The 18437-nt window shown below is 40.7% G+C and overlaps 1 protein-coding gene across 1 annotated transcript in view; it reads left to right on the forward strand.

Annotated features, from left to right (window-relative positions):
* NRDC (nardilysin convertase) overlaps positions 1 to 18437 on the forward strand; it is a 29260-nt gene that overhangs the window by 9220 nt on the left and 1603 nt on the right. Inside the window, exons 6-27 of the mRNA XM_075710219.1 lie at positions 136 to 231; positions 1164 to 1286; positions 2801 to 2858; positions 3878 to 3951; positions 4142 to 4211; positions 4626 to 4703; positions 5136 to 5256; positions 5335 to 5393; positions 5999 to 6053; positions 8545 to 8649; positions 8924 to 9047; positions 9592 to 9678; positions 10286 to 10405; positions 11157 to 11208; positions 12322 to 12472; positions 13593 to 13720; positions 14082 to 14244; positions 14828 to 14859; positions 15160 to 15298; positions 15787 to 15834; positions 16194 to 16246; positions 16879 to 16962. Of these exons, the coding sequence (XP_075566334.1) occupies positions 136 to 231; positions 1164 to 1286; positions 2801 to 2858; positions 3878 to 3951; positions 4142 to 4211; positions 4626 to 4703; positions 5136 to 5256; positions 5335 to 5393; positions 5999 to 6053; positions 8545 to 8649; positions 8924 to 9047; positions 9592 to 9678; positions 10286 to 10405; positions 11157 to 11208; positions 12322 to 12472; positions 13593 to 13720; positions 14082 to 14244; positions 14828 to 14859; positions 15160 to 15298; positions 15787 to 15834; positions 16194 to 16246; positions 16879 to 16962 (2020 nt within the window). The remainder of the gene's footprint in view (positions 1 to 135; positions 232 to 1163; positions 1287 to 2800; positions 2859 to 3877; positions 3952 to 4141; positions 4212 to 4625; positions 4704 to 5135; positions 5257 to 5334; positions 5394 to 5998; positions 6054 to 8544; positions 8650 to 8923; positions 9048 to 9591; positions 9679 to 10285; positions 10406 to 11156; positions 11209 to 12321; positions 12473 to 13592; positions 13721 to 14081; positions 14245 to 14827; positions 14860 to 15159; positions 15299 to 15786; positions 15835 to 16193; positions 16247 to 16878; positions 16963 to 18437) is intronic.

Here is an 18437-nt window from a genome sequence, read left to right on the forward strand (position 1 = left end):
AACAAAACTGTTTCAGTCTACATCTGTGTGGGATATCTGCTTTTCAGTTCGATTGGGGGTTTTGCTTTGGTTTGTTTTGTGGGAACATGACCTCAAATTTTGACGCATGCCACTGCAAATTCTTTAAATGAACAGAGTATCAGCTAGCAAGACCCTCTGATGCAAACAGGAAGGAGATGCTATTTGGGAGTCTTGCCAGGCCTGGACATCCTATGAAGAAATTTTTTTGGGGTAGGTTCTGCGTTTATGTTATGAAGTGGTAATAATACATAAACTTTTAACCACTTAAAAGGTGCACTAACGTGTTGTCTTATCACAGCCTTGCTCAGAAGTATTAGAGCAATTATTCATTTTACAGTAAAATGTTTGGGAATAAAAGCAGCTGTCTGCTTCTTAAGATACTTTTCATTCTGGTACTGCTTTTTGCTGGTGTTAAAGCTAGGTTGCCCTAGGCATATAATCATGTAACGTTCTGTTAATGTAAAGGTGGTGCTTTCTGAGTCATCTCTGTCTTGCTTAAACTTGTTTTTTTGCTATTAAAATTGCTGGAAAAATAAAGTGTTTCTGGATTTGTGTCTAAGGAGGCTTTTCAAAGTAAATAATTCACTGTTGAACTTGCAGAAGTAGACCTTCACAGCCATGTGAGTGGAGCAGAAGGGAAGTTTGTCCTTCCTCTCCTGGACAATAGAGTGCTAGCTCCCTCACCCTTGTGATGCTGGTGGGCATGTAAATTGCAGTGTGATGGGTAATAGAGTTAGCCAGCTTTGAAATGTAGATAATTTTTATAAAGTTCTGTAGTGACATATACTGGCCATCACATTTTCCTCTTTTTTTCCCCTCCCCTGTTCTGCAAGTTCCATTGGTGAGGGAATAGCTGGCAACACAGAGCGAGCTGTGCAGTACGTGCTATGGGTGATGTTGTAATGCAAGAGGACTCTGTCCTCCCTTGTCATAGAAATATCAACTGTCCTTAGAAACAGGAACTAGAAATTGGAAGATACTAAATTTCAGTTAACATTCCTTTAACTCCAGATTTCTATTAGATATTTTTAATGTGCTTACCGTGACTAGACTCAGTGCCAGGGGAGGAAAAGAAATTCTCGGTATATGTGGTCTTGACATAACCAATGTCTAGATAACTAACCACCTTTTAATGTTTACAGGTAATGCGGATACACTCAAACATGAGCCCAAAATGAATAATATTGATACCTACACCAGACTGAGGGACTTCTGGCAGCGCCATTACTCTGCTCACTATATGACTTTAGTTGTCCAATCTAAAGGTAACATCAGTTGTTCCTTAAAAACAGGTTCATTGCTGCTGTTGGTGTAGTGCTTTTGGCACCAGTTCAGCTGTAGCCCAGGCCATTTTAGTGGGTTGTCCAGTCCTGCAGGAGGTATTTATATGTAGATTTTATCCTGGTTTCCAGATGAAACTTGAGCAATTTTGCTGTATTATTGTTATCCTGCCACTTCTTGGGAAACTTGTAACTGAAACTGTTGAATAGGTTCCAGATTAGCACAGAATGTAAAATCTCAAAGATACATTTAAAAAAGAATCTTGCAGGAATGTAGAGTCAGACCACTTAAATGACCTAATGCTGCTGGTTTCTCTGCCATCAACAGTGAACCTCTACAGAAAATGATGGGGAGACTGAGACTGGGTCTCCCAGTTGTGGTGTTCTGTTTGGGGCTCTTTCAAAAGAGGTCTTAAAATAAAACACATTTCTTTAGGAAGAATAGAGATTCTAAGTTTTTTCCTCATAGACTGAAAAATTCGATGCAAATGGAAATGAGTTTCATTTCAGCAAAGAACTTCAGACCTATGGGGTCATTTCTGCTGAGAATAAAAGAAAGAAATTTCTTAGAAGTTAAGCATGTAGTAGAGACCTGTGCTGAAAATAAGTAGTTGTGTGCATTTGAGTTAGGTATGTGCTTAGGGGTTTTGTTGAATGCTAAAACTGATTGCAATGCTTATCTGTAAAATGGAGATGGTAATAATAGAGGCGGTAATTCTTTTCTTCTATGCTTTTCTGTCTAGACTATAAAATTCTTAGGGTGTTGAATGCCTCTTGAATAATCGTTTACATAGCGATGGATTGTAATGTTGTTTCTTTTGGTGATTGGGAAGAAAAGTTTGGGGACTGATAGCCAGCCAAGTCAACTTTGTATTTCTATCTCTGTTAAAACAAAAGAAACAGTGAGTCCTGTCCTCTCTCCCCTCCCCCCCCACCCACCCACATTTTTGCTGTTGTTTATCATATACTGCATCACTTTTGGCATACAGAATGCTCGCTTAAACAAGCAATCTCCGATTGGTCATTTTAAAACAAATAAAATTCTGGTTCTTGACACATTTCCTATAGGAAAGAGGATGGGGAGAAGGAATTCTTAGCACTGTAGGACTGCGTTTAGGTGTGAAAACTGCTGCGTATGTTCTGGACATAGGGGGATGGAATGAGTCTAGCAAGCACTGGTGATTTTGTAGATCCCTAAGTTGGTGATTCGTTTTCACAGTCCCACGAGACGCTACTGAACTTTAAATCCCAGTTCTATCCACCTGAGTTTTCAGCAGTGCATACAAAACCAGAGCTATGACCAAAGATACAGTTCAGTGAATATTAAGAATTGGCTCAAACCAACAGCTTTGAAGCTTATAATTTAGAACTTTGCAATTTTAAAATATAATGACTTGCAGCCTCTTTAAAATAACTGAACTGGTGAGATAAGATAAAGAATTTGTCTTAGATCTTCGCAAAGTGACATTTCTGGCTTTCTTTTTTTCTCTCCTTATTAGAAACACTGGATACGTTGGAAAAGTGGGTGACAGAAATCTTCTCTGAGATTCCAAATAAGTAAGATTCTTTTGATCCATAAAGGCATTAAAAATTATAAAATTATCTGTTCTTAAAATGACTGTCTTTAAAAAACATCCCTTACTGGAGAAGCTAAGGAAATTAACATTTGTTAATTAACATCCTTATCCAGAAAAAAATGGGCAGCTTTGGAAATTAAAGACTGGCATTAATTGTTTCAGGAAGACTTTGTTTATGCTTAACAATTAATTAGCCTGCAAGCTGTGTGGTGCTAACTTGCAGGAGTGGTTGCTTAATATGTGCTGATACCTTGATTTTATGATAAATCGTTCAAACCTAGATTATCATTTTACATTTCTTATCTTTGCTTCATGTCAAAATTAATCAGCAGCAAAATAAATTAAGACCGTGTCTTGAATTTAGGTGTCATCCTCAGGGTGGCAACTGGTTAGAACTTGATCTTTTTTTTAATAATTCACTCCAATGTGCTGTCTAAAAAGGGGTTCTGCAAAAGCTTTACTATCCTGAAAAGCCTTTTATATCCCCTTTCATTTTCTGCTTTTGCAAGATGTTTATTTCTGTGGTGCGTGGGAATGCATATGTGAAAGTCTAATGCCATACAGAGACACATTTGTCTCTCCCGAATGACCCTAGTCCTTGTCATTCCTCCTTTCCCACAAGATGATCCCTCAGGATTCTGTGAATTCAGGTCCAACTCGGGAAGTTGTTTACTGTGCCTGGCTTTCCTTTCCCCTATTACAAAAGCAAGCTTTTTGTTGTTAACACCTTGGTCAGAAGGAGCAGGAGGAGTTGATGGGGTCTCTAAAGCTTGGGTAACTACTCTGTTGTGTGGGCAGAGTGCAAGTGAATTCCAGGTTGCCTTCCACTTTGGGCTGGGTGGATCCTGGGCTGCGCCCTTTGTTAAGGGCCATTTTCTGGTTGTCTGGTGTACCGCCTGCCTCTGTCACCTCAGAGCTATGGGTGCCTATGTCTTGTGATTATCTCAGTGTAGCCTTGAATCCTTGCCAGTGACATCACACTTTAATTTTGCTTTTAAGTGGTTTACCCAAACCCAGCTTTGGCCATCTGACTCAGCCTTTTGACACACCAGAATTTCACAAGCTTTACAGAGGTACGTAAAATAGATTTGTTTAAATATTTTGAATACCCGGCTTCATATTTTCTCTGTGTGATCCGGGTACTTTGTAGAATAATTCTGTGTGGGTCTGAATAACTTTTAACCATTCTTTCTGCATTATGTAAAATTGCTTATCTATGTCTAATCGTGTATATTTATAGTCAATAAATTTATTTGTGTTCAGTTGTTCCAATCAGGAAAGTTCATTCACTGAGTATCACTTGGGCGCTTCCCCCACAGGAACAGTATTACAGGTACGGTGATGCTGCATTTTACTTCTACCATGTTTATGTTGTGAATAATTTATTGACTTTCACAACTTTGGTCAACAACAAACCAAAGAATCTCATTTATTTGTGTTACAGATTACTCTGGTTCAGCTAGGGGACATTTTTTAAATGAATTAAACTGATGCAGATATGGTTCCTTTTATAAATTGAATGGAATTGGTACACAGCTGATTTATCGTCATTCCTCACTGACTCAGATCAGTCATTATGTTCTGAACTCCCACATTTTTAGCTTATTATCATAATGCTGCCTGAAAATGCAAAACTTGCCATGAAGAAACAGACAGTGTATATTTTAGTCATTTGTCTAGTGATTTGAGTCCTTTCTGTGAAACATGTTACCTATTGGCATTTAATCTCCTTCACATTTTCTTTTAGGGTGAAGCCTCTTCATTATATTTCGTGGTTGGTGGGACATGAAGGCAAAGGCAGTGTTCTTTCTTTCCTTAGGAAAAAGTATGTGTTTTTTAAGCATAGTTATTAAATGCTTTGCTATCATTAAAATAAAGGCAAACTCTATTTTGTGTATATGTATTTTCTAAATATATAAAAGCAGGCCAAGTCTGCCTTTTTTTGTGTCAGCGTTTTGTAGTGATACTCTTTAAATTGATGATAGACCCGAGTGAGAAATAAATGGGTTTTGGTCTGTGATCCATGGATCAGCAGTACGTGACTGATCTTTAAGAGATCTTGAAAAGGTAACTTAGCTTTTTCGCTGTTTTTCTTAAATTCTGTATCCTGAGGGTTCACATCTTTATGTTGGAAAAGCTTTGTGTAAACTGTAAATGGATTGAAAGTCGTTGAAGTAAAGCTATGATATGCTCATTGTAACTAAGCTCAAATAAAGCTGAAATGAGTAATTAATTAGTACCTTTAACTCTTCCATAGATTTTGGGCTCTTGCATTATATGGAGGAAATGGTGAGACAGGATTTGAACAGAACTCCACTTACTCCATCTTCAGCATTTCTGTGACTTTGACTGATGAAGGTTACAAGCACTTCTATGAGGTATGGTTTACTGCAACTTGATTTTCTTGCTATTTTCCTAATGTCTGGAAAAACTAATCTGTTCCTTTCTGTCTGCAGGTGGCCCATGTTGTATTTCAGTATGTGAAGATGCTGCAGAAAAGAGGACCAGATAAAAGGCAAGTGCTTGCCACTACATCAGATATTGGCGAGATTGTCCTTCTCCACTAGCCTTTTATTTGTAGTGTTTGCATTTTTTGTGGAGTTACTAGAGTGTAAATGGTGAGTCAGTAGTAAAGCTTGTCTGTGTGGGAAACATATCAGTTTAAAAAAGCTTAAAAATTAATTTGCTAAATGTTTATGCTTGTTTCTTGGTGCTTTTAGTTTGATCTGTTGTGATCCTATTCCTAATTTTAATAAGCTGAACTAGTTTAGATGTGAGGTGCAGTTTTGTGTTTATTTAAATAAATTTGTTGAGACAGATCTGTGGAAGTCAGGAGTGTAGTGTTCTGGTGTTAGCCTTTATGTTAATTTGGTACCAGATTTTGACTCTTTGTAGTTAAGTCTCTTCATCTTCGGAAAACAGCAGAACTTTCTGCCAATTGAGAAATGCCCTTTTGTATGGAAGGGAAGTGTGTGTAATACTGGCTTCTATGTCTTGTACCTGAATGAATCACTGAACTCACCCTTGATGCCTGTCCTAGAAGACTTTTTCCAGATTCTTGATAAATGTTGTGGAATAATGGAGGAAATCCACTTTTATTCTCTCTTCCCTCTTTCACAGAATATGGGAAGAAATCCAGAAGATTGAAGCTAATGAATTTCACTACCAAGAACAGGTATTCATCCACTGTTTTGTGTTGATATAGGTAAACTATAAAAAGGATTTCTTTTTAATTTTGAAACACATTTTCAAATTTCTATTCAGCCAGAGACAAATTATGCACTTAATGAGGCTGTATTTTGCTGAAAGAATTTGTATTCTATGCAGAGAAATATTGTGACTTTTTCCTTATCAGAATTAAATGTTACTTTTTTCATTCTCTACCTGGTAGGTAGACTCTTTTTCAGTTTTAATCGTTAGGCCCTAGTGTGTGAAGTTCTGTGCCCATTAATAGTGCTCTGTAAATTGTTTGGGGCTTTTCAGTATTTTTGCCTAATTTCACTTCTTTTAAGCTGTTTTGGCACTGCTGATTTCTGGGGATAGAAAAGCAGTGTGTGGCTTGCTGGTGGCCTGACCTCACAAAGGCTAGGATGCTAATGACCCCCTTGTCTGCTGTTATAACATTACACAGTTAAACGTGTTTTCTGTCAAGTCTTCCTTGGCTTACTGAAATAGCAATTGGCAAAAATCTTACTTGTTTTTATTAAAGATAAAGAAGAAGGGAACACAATTTAGATATTCTGAGAAGCCTCACTTCATTGACTTTCTTACTCTCACTACATTCAGCCATGTTCCGTTTCTTATTAGGTAAATTGGTCTTTTTGAATGGCACTAAAATTTCCTTTTGGGAAAACAGATCCATATACTACATATATGGCTTGAAAGCATCACTGAAGTTTGGTTTCTTTAAGGTACACAGATGCAGGAGGGAGGGAAAAAAATAAAAAAGAATAGGAAATATTGAAATTGGAGGTTTTTTTTTTCCCAGATGTGCCAAGTATTTTCAGACACTCTTAAGACCTGCCAGTCTGCTGTGAGCATCAGGATGTTAGAAATGTCATTTTTAGCAAATCCTTGCATCTGTAGCTCTGCCTTCAAAATAGCATATGGAGGATATTGAGTGTCTTGAGTGGCCTTTGAATAGCAGAAGTGGTATTTGCAAGCGATACAGACAGCAAGGACTGCTGCCAACAACTCCAAGTGATAGATAACAGAGTGGTGGATTTCTTTGGTAAGAACAAGTTTACATGGATTTACAAGTGCATTTTTTTAAATGCCATGTGGTGTTTTTTTTAGCAGAATACAACTTTTATGAGTTTGTTAGCAAAGTTCAACTATTACAAGATTACAACAGGCTGTCTTCTCCTAACAAAAGCTTTCCCCAGATCAGTAGAGAAGAACTAAAAATCTGTGAAGGATGGCTGTTCAGTATGTTAGACATAACAAGAATGAATGTCTGGTGCCCTACATACAGGTTTATGATTCTGTCTTTAATCATTGCCAACAGAGGTTGTCCAGTTTGAAGTTTAACTTTTTAATCAAAGTGAAGCAATTTAGGTTTGAAAGTTCTTACTAGTCTTCTTGGTTCTTTTTAGTTCTCCCAGCTAGAAATTTACGTTCCCCAAAACTGTGACTGCTCTAATAGACTATGTACTTCCCAGTATCAAGCCAGGTCGGGATAGAAAACAGCTGCGTTTACACTAGGGAAGTACCTACTGCGAAGAGTCCTGCCTTTTTGGCCAGTTGATTTTGAGTGATTGTTAAGAGGTCACTGACTGTGGCAGGATGTAACTCAGAAAGCAAGGAACAGAGATATGTATGTGCTTTTGAGACAGGGTTGTGCATCTTAGGGACAGATCAATGACTTAATTATGGCACCCCACTCTTCTGGTTGATGGAAAGAGCTGGTATGTGGCCATCCTAAAGAATAATGGTCAGAGAGGCATGGTTTTGGGATAACCAGCTATGTGCCCCAAGAGAGGTTTAATGTTTCCTGAGGTGTGCAGTGTCTTAAGAAATTCCTGGTCATGTTTTCTACTATGTTTTTAAGACACAGATGTGTCACTCACCTCTTTTCAGGTGAACTGTGGTCTGTATCTGGACCCAGAATCTTTACAGTATGATGCTGACTGGTTCAAAAAAACCCAAAAGCACTCAGCAAGAAGCTCTCCACTAGGCAGTCTTACACCGTTAAAAGGCAATCTATACTTTCATGTCCAAATAGGAGAATCTCTTCCTCTTTACGCTGTACATCATGGCTGAGAACTTAGGAGCAGAATCAGAGATACTCATGCAGCAGCAGCAGTTCTTTGGCTTGCTCTTTCCAGGTTCACTTTAAATCTTGAATTGCAGGACTCTGCTTATGTTCTCCAGGGAGTGCATTCTACTGGGTCTTTAACCTAGTGGGTTTAATGACTGTAAACTGCATGCTCAAGGTTTCTTCTACAAAGATGATGTGTCTCGTGTTTCAGGATTCTCAGAGGACTCCTAAGCATTAGATACGGTTATGAATACATTTAGTTTAATAACTGAAACTAAATGCCGTAACAAGCACAGAATGCAACTCGTGCTCAACATACCTGACCAGTCAAGCTCTTCTCAGAAGAGAAAATGGATATTTTGGTTTTCTGATTATGTGAAAAATGGTTTTATTTATTTGCTTACAGACAGATCCAGTTGATTACGTGGAAAGCCTTTGTGAGAATATGCAGTTGTTTCAGAAGGAGGATTTTCTGACAGGAGACCAGCTCTTGTTTGAATACAAGCCCGAGGTAAATATTCTCTGAACTCTGATTACATGTTTTGATGTAAGGAAAATATGGGCATACTGTATAATATAGGCATGTATATAAGCATTTGTAATTAGGCATAATACAGACACAGGTTTTGTATTAATTGAAACACTCTTTTTATATTCAGAAAGCAAATCTCCTTTTCTGTAAGCTTGTTATGTCTTGTTCTTCCTATGTTTGCACTGAAAAGTCTTTGCTGGGTCAGGCAGAGCCAGAGTAGCATTTGAACTGAAGTGTTGTCTTGAACTTGTAGATCATTGCTGATGCCCTTAACCAGCTCAGTCCTCAGAGAGCCAACCTGGTTTTGCTGTCTGCTGCCAATGAAGGCCAGTGTCATCTGAAAGAAAGGTGGTTTGGAACACAGTACAGCGTGGAAGGTAAAACAACATCAGAAACTTAGACATTGTCTGATTCATGCAGTAGAGATATTAAAAGGGTGACAAAACAAAATACAACCACAGAAGTTGGGGAAGTAGGGAAGTGACTCCTCAGTGCTAAATTGACCTCATCATTAGTCAAATACTCTGTCCTACTCACTGATTTTCTTCTTTGTTTGGTATCAGTTGATTCCCACTCCCTAGTTGACAATTGTTTTAGGAGGCGGGAATCCCAGCAAGCCCTCCCCTTGGCAGGTCCTGAACAGGGAAAAGAACACAAACAATGAAGGGCAGGGCATGTTGCTAGCTGGATTACTAATGCAGGCAGGCTTGATTTACTTCTTAATAGGACCGCTTTAGTCTTGCTTCAGGGGAGTTTGTTGGAAGGGATGTAGAAAGATTTGTGATGAACCAGGTGACATTAAGAAACTCCTATTGTACTGCAGATCTTCATGGAGATAGCTAAGAGATGAGATGACTGGCCTAGGAAATAGGATAGCATTACCTTCCTGTCAAACTAAATGCATTTCATGTTTTTTAATAGATATTGACAAGTACTGGAGTGATTTATGGGCCAGTGACTTTGAGTTAAATCCGGATTTACACCTTCCAGAAGAAAACAAATATATAGGTAAGGTATCTGAGCATGAGTGAAATCTTCCCCCAATAATTTATTTGAGAATTTTCTGTGGTTTAGGAATAATCTTTCATTTCCATCTGAACATCAACCTGGTTTTGCAAGTTAAAAAATACGGGAGCTCTGTTCACCTGAATTGTGTTTAATATTCTTTTATTTATAAGAACTGAGTTTTTCTAAGGTGTAGACTTACAGATCATATAGCCGTAACAGAGCAGGCCTCACACAATCAGTGAGAGTTAACACAGAGCTCCAGACACCCGAGGAGAGCAATTTTATTTGCTTAATCCTGCTGGTTTTGAAAGCATCTAAATACCACCTGGCTTTGTTGCCAAAACCAAATGAAAATAAACCCACAACTTGTATTCTGGTTGGAATGCAACATTACCATTTCTGCACTGCTTCTGAGCCACTATTCAGATGTGGAACTGAAAAATAAATGTTCTTTGGGTCCAGGGAAGCATTATCATGTATAATCTAGCAAACTGGGAGGGGAAAAATATATTTTGTTGATAATTTTGAAGACTTTCATGCAGGTAGCTTGGCTGTGCCTGTGGAACCTACTAACTTCTGGTTTTGGTTTGCTTTTTCTTTTTGATAGCCACTGACTTTGCTTTGAAAGTTGCTGACTGCCCTGAGACAGAATATCCAGTCAAAACACTAAGCACACAACAAGGCTGTCTCTGGTACAGGAAGGATGATAAATTCAAAATCCCAAAAGGTAAACACCTTAGGGCTTTCCGAATAATAGGAAGTCCCTGGTTTTACTAGCTGGAATTTATTTGAAGGCAAATAACCCATGATAGTGTTCACCATTTAAACTCAGTGTTTACTGTCAGCTCTTCCATGGTCCTTTTGATATGTTTATTAGTTACAATGAAAGAGAAGCAGGTAAACTACCTTGCAACAAAGAAGCCCTGCTGATGCCCCAGGTTAAAAAGTGGAATCACTGGAATATACTGACTTCTGGATGTGTCTGACTATGGACAGAATTGGGCAGACAGAATATGATGCTGAGACATGAGGCTTGAATATGAGGCTTGAACATGAGGAAACATGTTAATTAGAAGAGACTATAGTCTGTTCTGCAGAAAGAGAAGCTTATTCCCTGGATCTGAGACAAATGTGGAAAACACATTGCTGAATGTCACAATTTTTAGTGTCTGATAAACAGATGTTTTGTGGAGTTTTCTTTTTTTATTTATGTTGGTCACACCATGTGAGTTAGTATTCTGCAAAGCACAGCTTTGTGTTTTCTAATATTTGGTATTTTTAAAGGAAGACTTTGGAGTGAAGAAGAGGAGATGTTTGGTGATGACTTAATATGAGCAAAAATATATTCTTATAGCTGAATGACTGTTTTCATTAGACTCAAATTGTGAGCAAAGAACAACCTGATGGAAGTATATTTGAATTTAGAAAGCTGTCACTTTCTATACAGTTACTCATTTAAGTTTCTTTTTCCCCGCCAGGTTATGTTCGATTCCATCTGATCTCTCCATTGATACAACAGTCTGCAGAGAAGTAAGGATTACATTATTTATGCTTATCTTGCAGAGTAATTAAATTACCATATCTAGTGGAAAAACCACAAGGAAAGATTAATTTTGAACTGGAATAGAATAAGGCTTCCTTTTCTCATGTTCTAACACTTTCCTCGTGGTTTTATCTGTAGTTTGGCGAGGGTGGTTCTGCAGCAGGTCGTTACAGATGCATAGGAGTTTCATGGTGTGTTATTCCCCAGTGCAAGCTTTGGAAAAAAAAAAAGTCATATAACAGCAGCAGTGCGCATACCAGAAGGAAGTGCTTAGAGAAGGAGTCACTCCTGAAAGAGCAGTCCACAGTCGTGTCCTGAACCAGCAACTTGGGAGCGTGTAGGAGCAGGTGAAGAGACTATTGGCAGCATTTAGAAACCAACTGTTCATTAGACAAGATTATAGCTCTGCACATGCTGCACTTCTGCTAGTCTTAGGTTAGCATTGCCATTTGTAACAAATTTCATTGTGCTTTTATCATAAGCCTGCTGAGACCTGCACAAGTAATGTTTTGGGAAAGCCTTTATAAATCTGTTTTCATCTTTGTTAATTTGAACTTTGAATTGGAATCCAGGCAATAACAAAAGTCTGAAAGCACGCACTGCAGTTTCCACATTGTGTAGCCTGATTTGCTACAGCTTATTACTGGTTTTTGATCTTGATAAACAGCCATCTCATTACTCAAGTCTTTAGTATAACTGAGTCCATCTGTCCCCCGTTCCTTTACACAAAGTGTAATAATCTCGTTTTCTGTGATTATTCGATGTTTGGAGCATTGGCATGTTAGAACGTGCATTCCTACCTTGAAAAAATCTTAAATTATGTGAAGCTGGAATCTTACTCATTGTAAAGAATAGTTGAATGTTAAAATAATTGTTAAATGGTGTTGTGTGATTTCTGGACAAAGGGAAACTTGCATTCTGTATTTCCAGGTTTGTTGAAAATTTCTTTTTGAATCTCATTTTACTCAAGTATTAACTTCTGTTGGAGGACTTCTTGTGTGTACCATCAAACTCATTGGGCTTGATTTTTATCTTTCTTCTAGTCCTTCCTTTTTTTTTTTTTTCTTTCTTTTTAACCCTCTGCCCTTTTCTCCATCCAGCATAGTTTTGTTTGATACATTCGTAAACATCCTATCCCACAATCTTGGTGAACCAGCTTATGAAGCAGACGTTGCTCAGTTGGAATACAAGCTAGTAGCTGGAGAGCATGGCTTAGTCATTCGAGTGAAAGGATTCAATCATAAACTACCTGTGAGTACTGCTGATCTTCTAAATACTTTTATGCGTGCTGCTTTTCAGTGTGTGCCTTTTGTCCTAGCAGCTGGAGCCTAGCTGGCTGGAGCTTTGAAAGTTTAGATGGGGTATTTTAAATTGGAAAATTTGTGTCTGTTCAGATATGGGATAATGCAGCAAATGCTTTTTCATGTGCTTACATGTATAAAGATATAGTTTTATTCACTTAAATAAGCTCAAATTACTGACCTCAGGCTGACTTAAGAGAAATCTTTCTTTAATTAATAACTGTATCTCCGTTAAGACTTTATCAGCTTTTACTTTAAAAACAGCCGAGTCTCCCATGTCCCTTTAGAGTGTTAGAGTGTCCCCATCTATAAGCTAAGGCTCTTTGCACGCTGTCTGGAGAAGTATGTCTGAAAACAGGTTTTGTTTACAATTTGACTTGGGAGATAAAGCTTCTGAACACACTCATTTTGGGTGCAGTTTTTCTTTGTTGGGTGGCTAAGAGCTTACTTTATGAGGATCGGGGGATCCATGTTCCCATTCTCAAAACGCTGGCCGTGTAAGACATGGCAAGCACAGAGAGGACATAGTGATCGCAGAGGAGAGAACTGCCAAGCTTCCTTTGACTTTCACTGCAAGAGCTTGACTGGAGCTTTAACAAGACTGTCAATCATCTGTCAGGCTTATTAATGTCAGGTTTAACAGAAAAAGCCAGAGGTACAATTAGCATGGTCTGAATATTCTTTTTTAATCATGAATGTTGCTCTGTTGTGATGTAAATTTGAGCTGTAAAAGGAGAAACTGGAATATCTAATACAGAAATGGTGGAGTTACAGGCTAGGTTTGTTTCAACAGAATGTGGAAACTGCTATTGATTTGGGATATTGAGCTTATTTCATTCACTTTCTAAAAATGCAGTCCTCTTGAAACTGACTGTAATTTGGTATACAATTGTTTAGTGAAGAACATCTAACAGAATTGAGGAATCTGCTTTGGTAACCCTGCATGTCTCTTATGTTGTCCAAATAATGATGATTTTTTTTTATTATTGTTTTATAGGATTAAGTTTAAATTGGTTGTTTTTTTTAAAAAAAAAAAAAAACACCCCGACTTAAAACTGTTTTCTTTACAGCTTCTGTTTCAGCTCATCATTGATTACTTGTCTGACTTCAGCTTTACTCCAGCAGTTTTTGAAATGATAACAGAGCAGCTGAAGAAAACATACTTCAACATCCTCATCAAACCTGAGACTCTGGCCAAGTGAGTTCTGGGGGAGGGCAAAAAGTGGCTGCACAGTAAGTGTTGAGGTTGAGCTGAGGAGCTCAGAATTGCTGCTCTGTGCTCATGGGGGCTTGTTCCAGGTTACCTTGTGGCTTAGAGAGCTCAAGCAGCTCTGCCACCAGCATATCAAACATGGGGGTCAGATGGGGCATCCAGGTAGCTGCTGCTCTGAAGTGACCTGTAGCCAACAGCAGGTGCTGAGGGAGGGCAGGATCAGCCCACAGCAGTGCTTCTGGGGACCATCGTCCCGTCTCCAGTACGATCCTGAGTCAGAAATGGGATCTCTTACATCACGCAGCTCTTGACGGCCTGCGGTTTTGTTTTCCTTCTTGCGTGGCAGGGATGTGCGTCTGCTGATTTTAGAACATGGCAGGTGGTCCATGATAGATAAATACCAGACGCTGATGAACGGCCTTTCCATTGAGTCTCTCTCGTCCTTTGTCAAGGCTTTCAAATCACAGCTCTTTGTAGAGGGTCTCGTCCAAGGGAACTTCACGAGCAGAGTAAGTACAGCTTCAGCAGCTGACACACACTGATACTTCTTCTTAAAATGTGCTTTAACACAGTTGCCACGACTCCAGCATTCGCCTGCCAGCTGAGTGCCTCTTCTGTACTGGCAGTCCGGAGGCTGGCTGGTACGGGGCAGCTTCACTGCTAACAGCTCAGGAGTGCTCGTCCAGATAAACCACTGGGGAGTCCATAGTTGCCAATTTGAACAGAGGGGTTTTCTCAGGAATTTGAATTTAAACTGCACAGAAGGGAAAATGTGGAAATACACCTGTAGCCTGTTGCCCCTGCTGTCCCCTTTTTTTTTAAATAGTTTGCTGTACTGGTGTATTTGATATTGAAAAAGTGCCATGGTGGTGCCACAGGAGGAGGCTTCCTTCAAAGCACATTTATCCTGGAAATTTGATTGCTGGCATGGTTTGATCAAACCTCGATGAGGTCCAGTCATCTTCAGTCTTGTTAAACACGCAGCATTCATCAGGGGGTCACTTTCTCAAGTGATGCACTGCTGTGTGTGGCTATGAATTGGGGTAATAATTCTCTTCTAAATAAAACTTATGTTTATGCTTTCTCTCCTAGGAAGCAAAGGATTTTCTGAATTATGTCGTTCAGTGAGTATGTCTTGACTCTTGCACTGCTCATTATGTGGAAACTATAATGAAGCCAATCTTTTCTGGAGGAAGGGGCCAGGGTGGGAGCGATGCAGAAATTCCCTTCTCCCCTCCTGGATACAGTGCTGCAGGTGTTTGCGGGAGGTGACCGTTCATCATGGCAGTTCAAGCAGGACGTTGTTCTGGTTTGGGGAAAGGGAAAATAATGTCAGACCGAGTGTGTAAATGCCCGGGTGTTGGATTGGTTTTGGCTAAAACGTGAGCGGGTGTTTGACACTTTGCTGTCTGTGCTCCCTTCAGAAAGCTCCAGTTCGCTCCTCTGGCCCATCCCTGCCCTGTTCAGTTCCGGGTGGTGGATTTGCCAAATACACATCTGCTCTGTAAGGTGAAAACTCTCAACAAAGGTGATGCCAACTCTGAAGTGACAGTCTATTACCAGGTAACACGTTAGCTTGGTGCGTACTGGTCTATTCCCTCTGCTAGCTGCTGATGCTACAGTGGCGCTTATGTCAGCCTCGAGAGCAGTCTCTGGGTAGGGACATTACGGAGAGCGCACTGAAACCTCATGTAAGCACGCGCCCTTGGCCTAAGAGGTTAAACCCAGGTGGGCTCTCGCAGTGCATGGTGTTCCCTGAAACTGGGATCTGCCCCTCCGGGCCTGCACTAGTGGTGGTAGCTGGGTTTGTGCCTGGTGAGTTCCTGGTGTCCTCACCACTGATCTCACGGTCCTGGGCTGAGCCCCTCCCCTCTCTTCTGAAGGCCATATTGAGGCCCCTGCAGAAAACAAGAACTTTCCGGCTGTCCCTGCTGTGAATTGTCATTTAGTGCTGCAGGCCAAGCTGAGGTGTGTGCCACAGCTGTCACCTTGGTCTGAACTATAGCATTTAACTCCACGAAATCACCCTAAGTTCTTCATTTTCTTTCTAGTCAGGTGCCAGGAACCTAAGGGAATATACCCTTATGGAGCTGCTTGTGGTAAGTTAGTGTTCGTGTCTTCTAACCCAACAAAATGTCTTACCTGAAAACAGTGCTTGGAACTGAGATAAGGCCGTGGGGCTAAACGGTACAAAGGGGACAGCATGTACCTGTTGCTCACTCTGATTAACTTCTGAGCGCTTGGGACAGGATCCCCAAACTGCTGCAGTGATGGACAGTGTGGAAGACTGCTCTTAGCTCCTGCCCCAGGGGACTGAGCCCTCCCGTAACTCAGTGGGTGTAGTTGGAAGGGCAGCTCTTCAGCAGTTTTCACACGTGATCACGTTTCTGTTTGGAGCCCGAGGAGTGGCTGCAGAGGAGCATCACTTCTGCTGTAACGCGTTTGTGCTCCGTTTCAGATGCACATGGAAGAGCCTTGCTTTGACTTCCTGAGAACCAAGCAGACCCTTGGGTGAGTTCACTGTACGGGATAGCTCCTACGCACCTGCTTTTGCTGTTCCCTAGTATTTTTACCCTGGAAACCCTTCCAGCACAGCAGCTAATTCCTCAATTATTGTAATGGAAACAGCAACATAAACGCATCAAAACCAAGAGCAGCCATCGATACAAGCTGCAGCCAAGTTGCTTTTGAGTCTTATGAGAATTGCATCTATTACCAGTGTGTTAACTCAGAATTATTCAGCACCAAGTTGTTCCTTGGACTTCCTAAAGCAGCTCCCCATTCCCCAGGGCTGTTTTCACAGTGGCTCTGTGGTGCATAGCAGCCTCCCTCAGGCACCCTTCTACCTCGGGGAACTGGAACAGGCTTTTCACAGCTATAGGTCTGTCACTCTGATGAATTAGTTTGCAGGAACACAAATACAGATGCTCTGCCAAGCTTAAAAGGATTTCCTAAAAATGAGAAAACACTGAAGTGCAGTGATGCAGGAAATAAAGAAGACTATTGAGAACTTATATCTGAGATTTTTCTTTCTAAAGTACCAGCACTATGTTAACTTGCAGCATGTCCTGTAAATGAAAATTTAATTGTGCTTGTGGAATGACTTTGTTGTTTCCCCCCCACTTCTGTTTTTTCTTTTTAAGCTACCACGTGTATCCGACCTGCAGGAATACTTCTGGGATTCTTGGCTTCTCAGTCACAGTAGCAACCCAGGCAACAAAATACAAGTAAGTGTGGGCTCCACAGTTAATGTTCATCACCACCCGTGGCCCCTGAGCTGCCAGCACCCATTTCTGGTGACCTTACCGCACTGTGTCCACCACGTCCTCCCGGCAGATGCAGACTGGCTCTGCTCGAGGAGGTGTCTCGTGGGTCTGCCAGCCTGGGCTCGCAGAATCAGCTGGCCGTTCCTCCCTGTATTTTGCTGTGCAAAGCATTTCTGTAAATGGCAGCTGTTGCTGCTGTTGCCTGAGTAAGGAGGACTTCAGCACAGGAACTTTACGGCAACTGGTTTTAGAAAAGTCAGGCTTAACAAGGTGGCCAGTGGACTTTGCATGTATTCAGGCACTGAACGTCTGAGCCTTGTGGGATACAGTGAGGTATCAAACTAACTATGTGATGATGTTTACATGTCATACTTTGTGTAAGTAAGTGGTGTATTTACACAGCATCCAGCTGGAGAACTATTACTGAGAGAGTTTCACTTAATCACCTGCTTGTTCTGTTAGATCAGGTCACAGCTGACTTCAGTCTGCTTTTGCTTGAGCTGCTCTGTGCCCCTGCTCTCATTTAAGGGTTCACACCTGGATCAGGCCATGGAGAGTTTGGTTTATTCTATGAGGGGAGTTATGCACGAGCCCAAAGGGAATGTCCAAAGAGTAGCCCTGGCCTCAGCTTGTGACACTGCCAACAGTTGTGACATCGTGGCTGCAAAACACCACCTAAATAAAGCAATAGCCTTAAGCTTCTTAAAACTGCAGCAGTCCTGACTTGAATAGGGAAAAGTAATCCAAAGACTAAGTAAAGTATCCCACTGCCCTTCTGAAGATAGCCTGCCAGGAGAGCTAAATCTGTTGCCAAGTAAATCCTGTGTAGCTGCTCTTCTGGCTCAGTTTCAGCAGGCAGAACAACATTATGGTTTTGTTCAAAGCTGGGGCTAACTACAGGTATTTGACCTGCCCAAGTTGAAGGGATATATGAAAAATAATACTGTGTCAGTGCAAGTTTAATTAGCACAGAGTACTGCTGCCTCTCATTTTTATATTTGGATGACACTTCCATTACTGAGGTCTGTGTCACTCGTGAAGGTTTTAACATTTCAGAAACCTCACAATCCACACACCACATTACTTTTCTTTCTTTCTGTCTAACGCAAGAGAACACAACTAGTTACGTGCAGGGCTCAGGACTGCAGTTGGGGGTCCCGATGCAGCACGCTCTAGCGCACGCTGCTGTTGGGAATACCACAGCTAAGGTCCCTGACAGCAGCACAGCCACGACTCCTCTTGCGGCGTGGTTAGCTGACGTCCCTGTGTTTGAACAATGCTCAATACAGCTAAAAATCGGAGCACGGCTTTTATTCCCTGGTACTAGGGAAGACAGAAAAGATGGTGTTCGCAGATGCGTGAGCTTTTCAGGGGAGGAGGGAAGCAAGTCTGTCCCACAGGTTCCCTTGAAATGTGGGGGCTGTTCTGCTACTTTA

The sequence above is a fragment of the Pelecanus crispus genome, chromosome 5 (assembly GCF_030463565.1).
Source record: "Pelecanus crispus isolate bPelCri1 chromosome 5, bPelCri1.pri, whole genome shotgun sequence".
Classification (NCBI taxonomy): domain Eukaryota; kingdom Metazoa; phylum Chordata; class Aves; order Pelecaniformes; family Pelecanidae; genus Pelecanus; species Pelecanus crispus.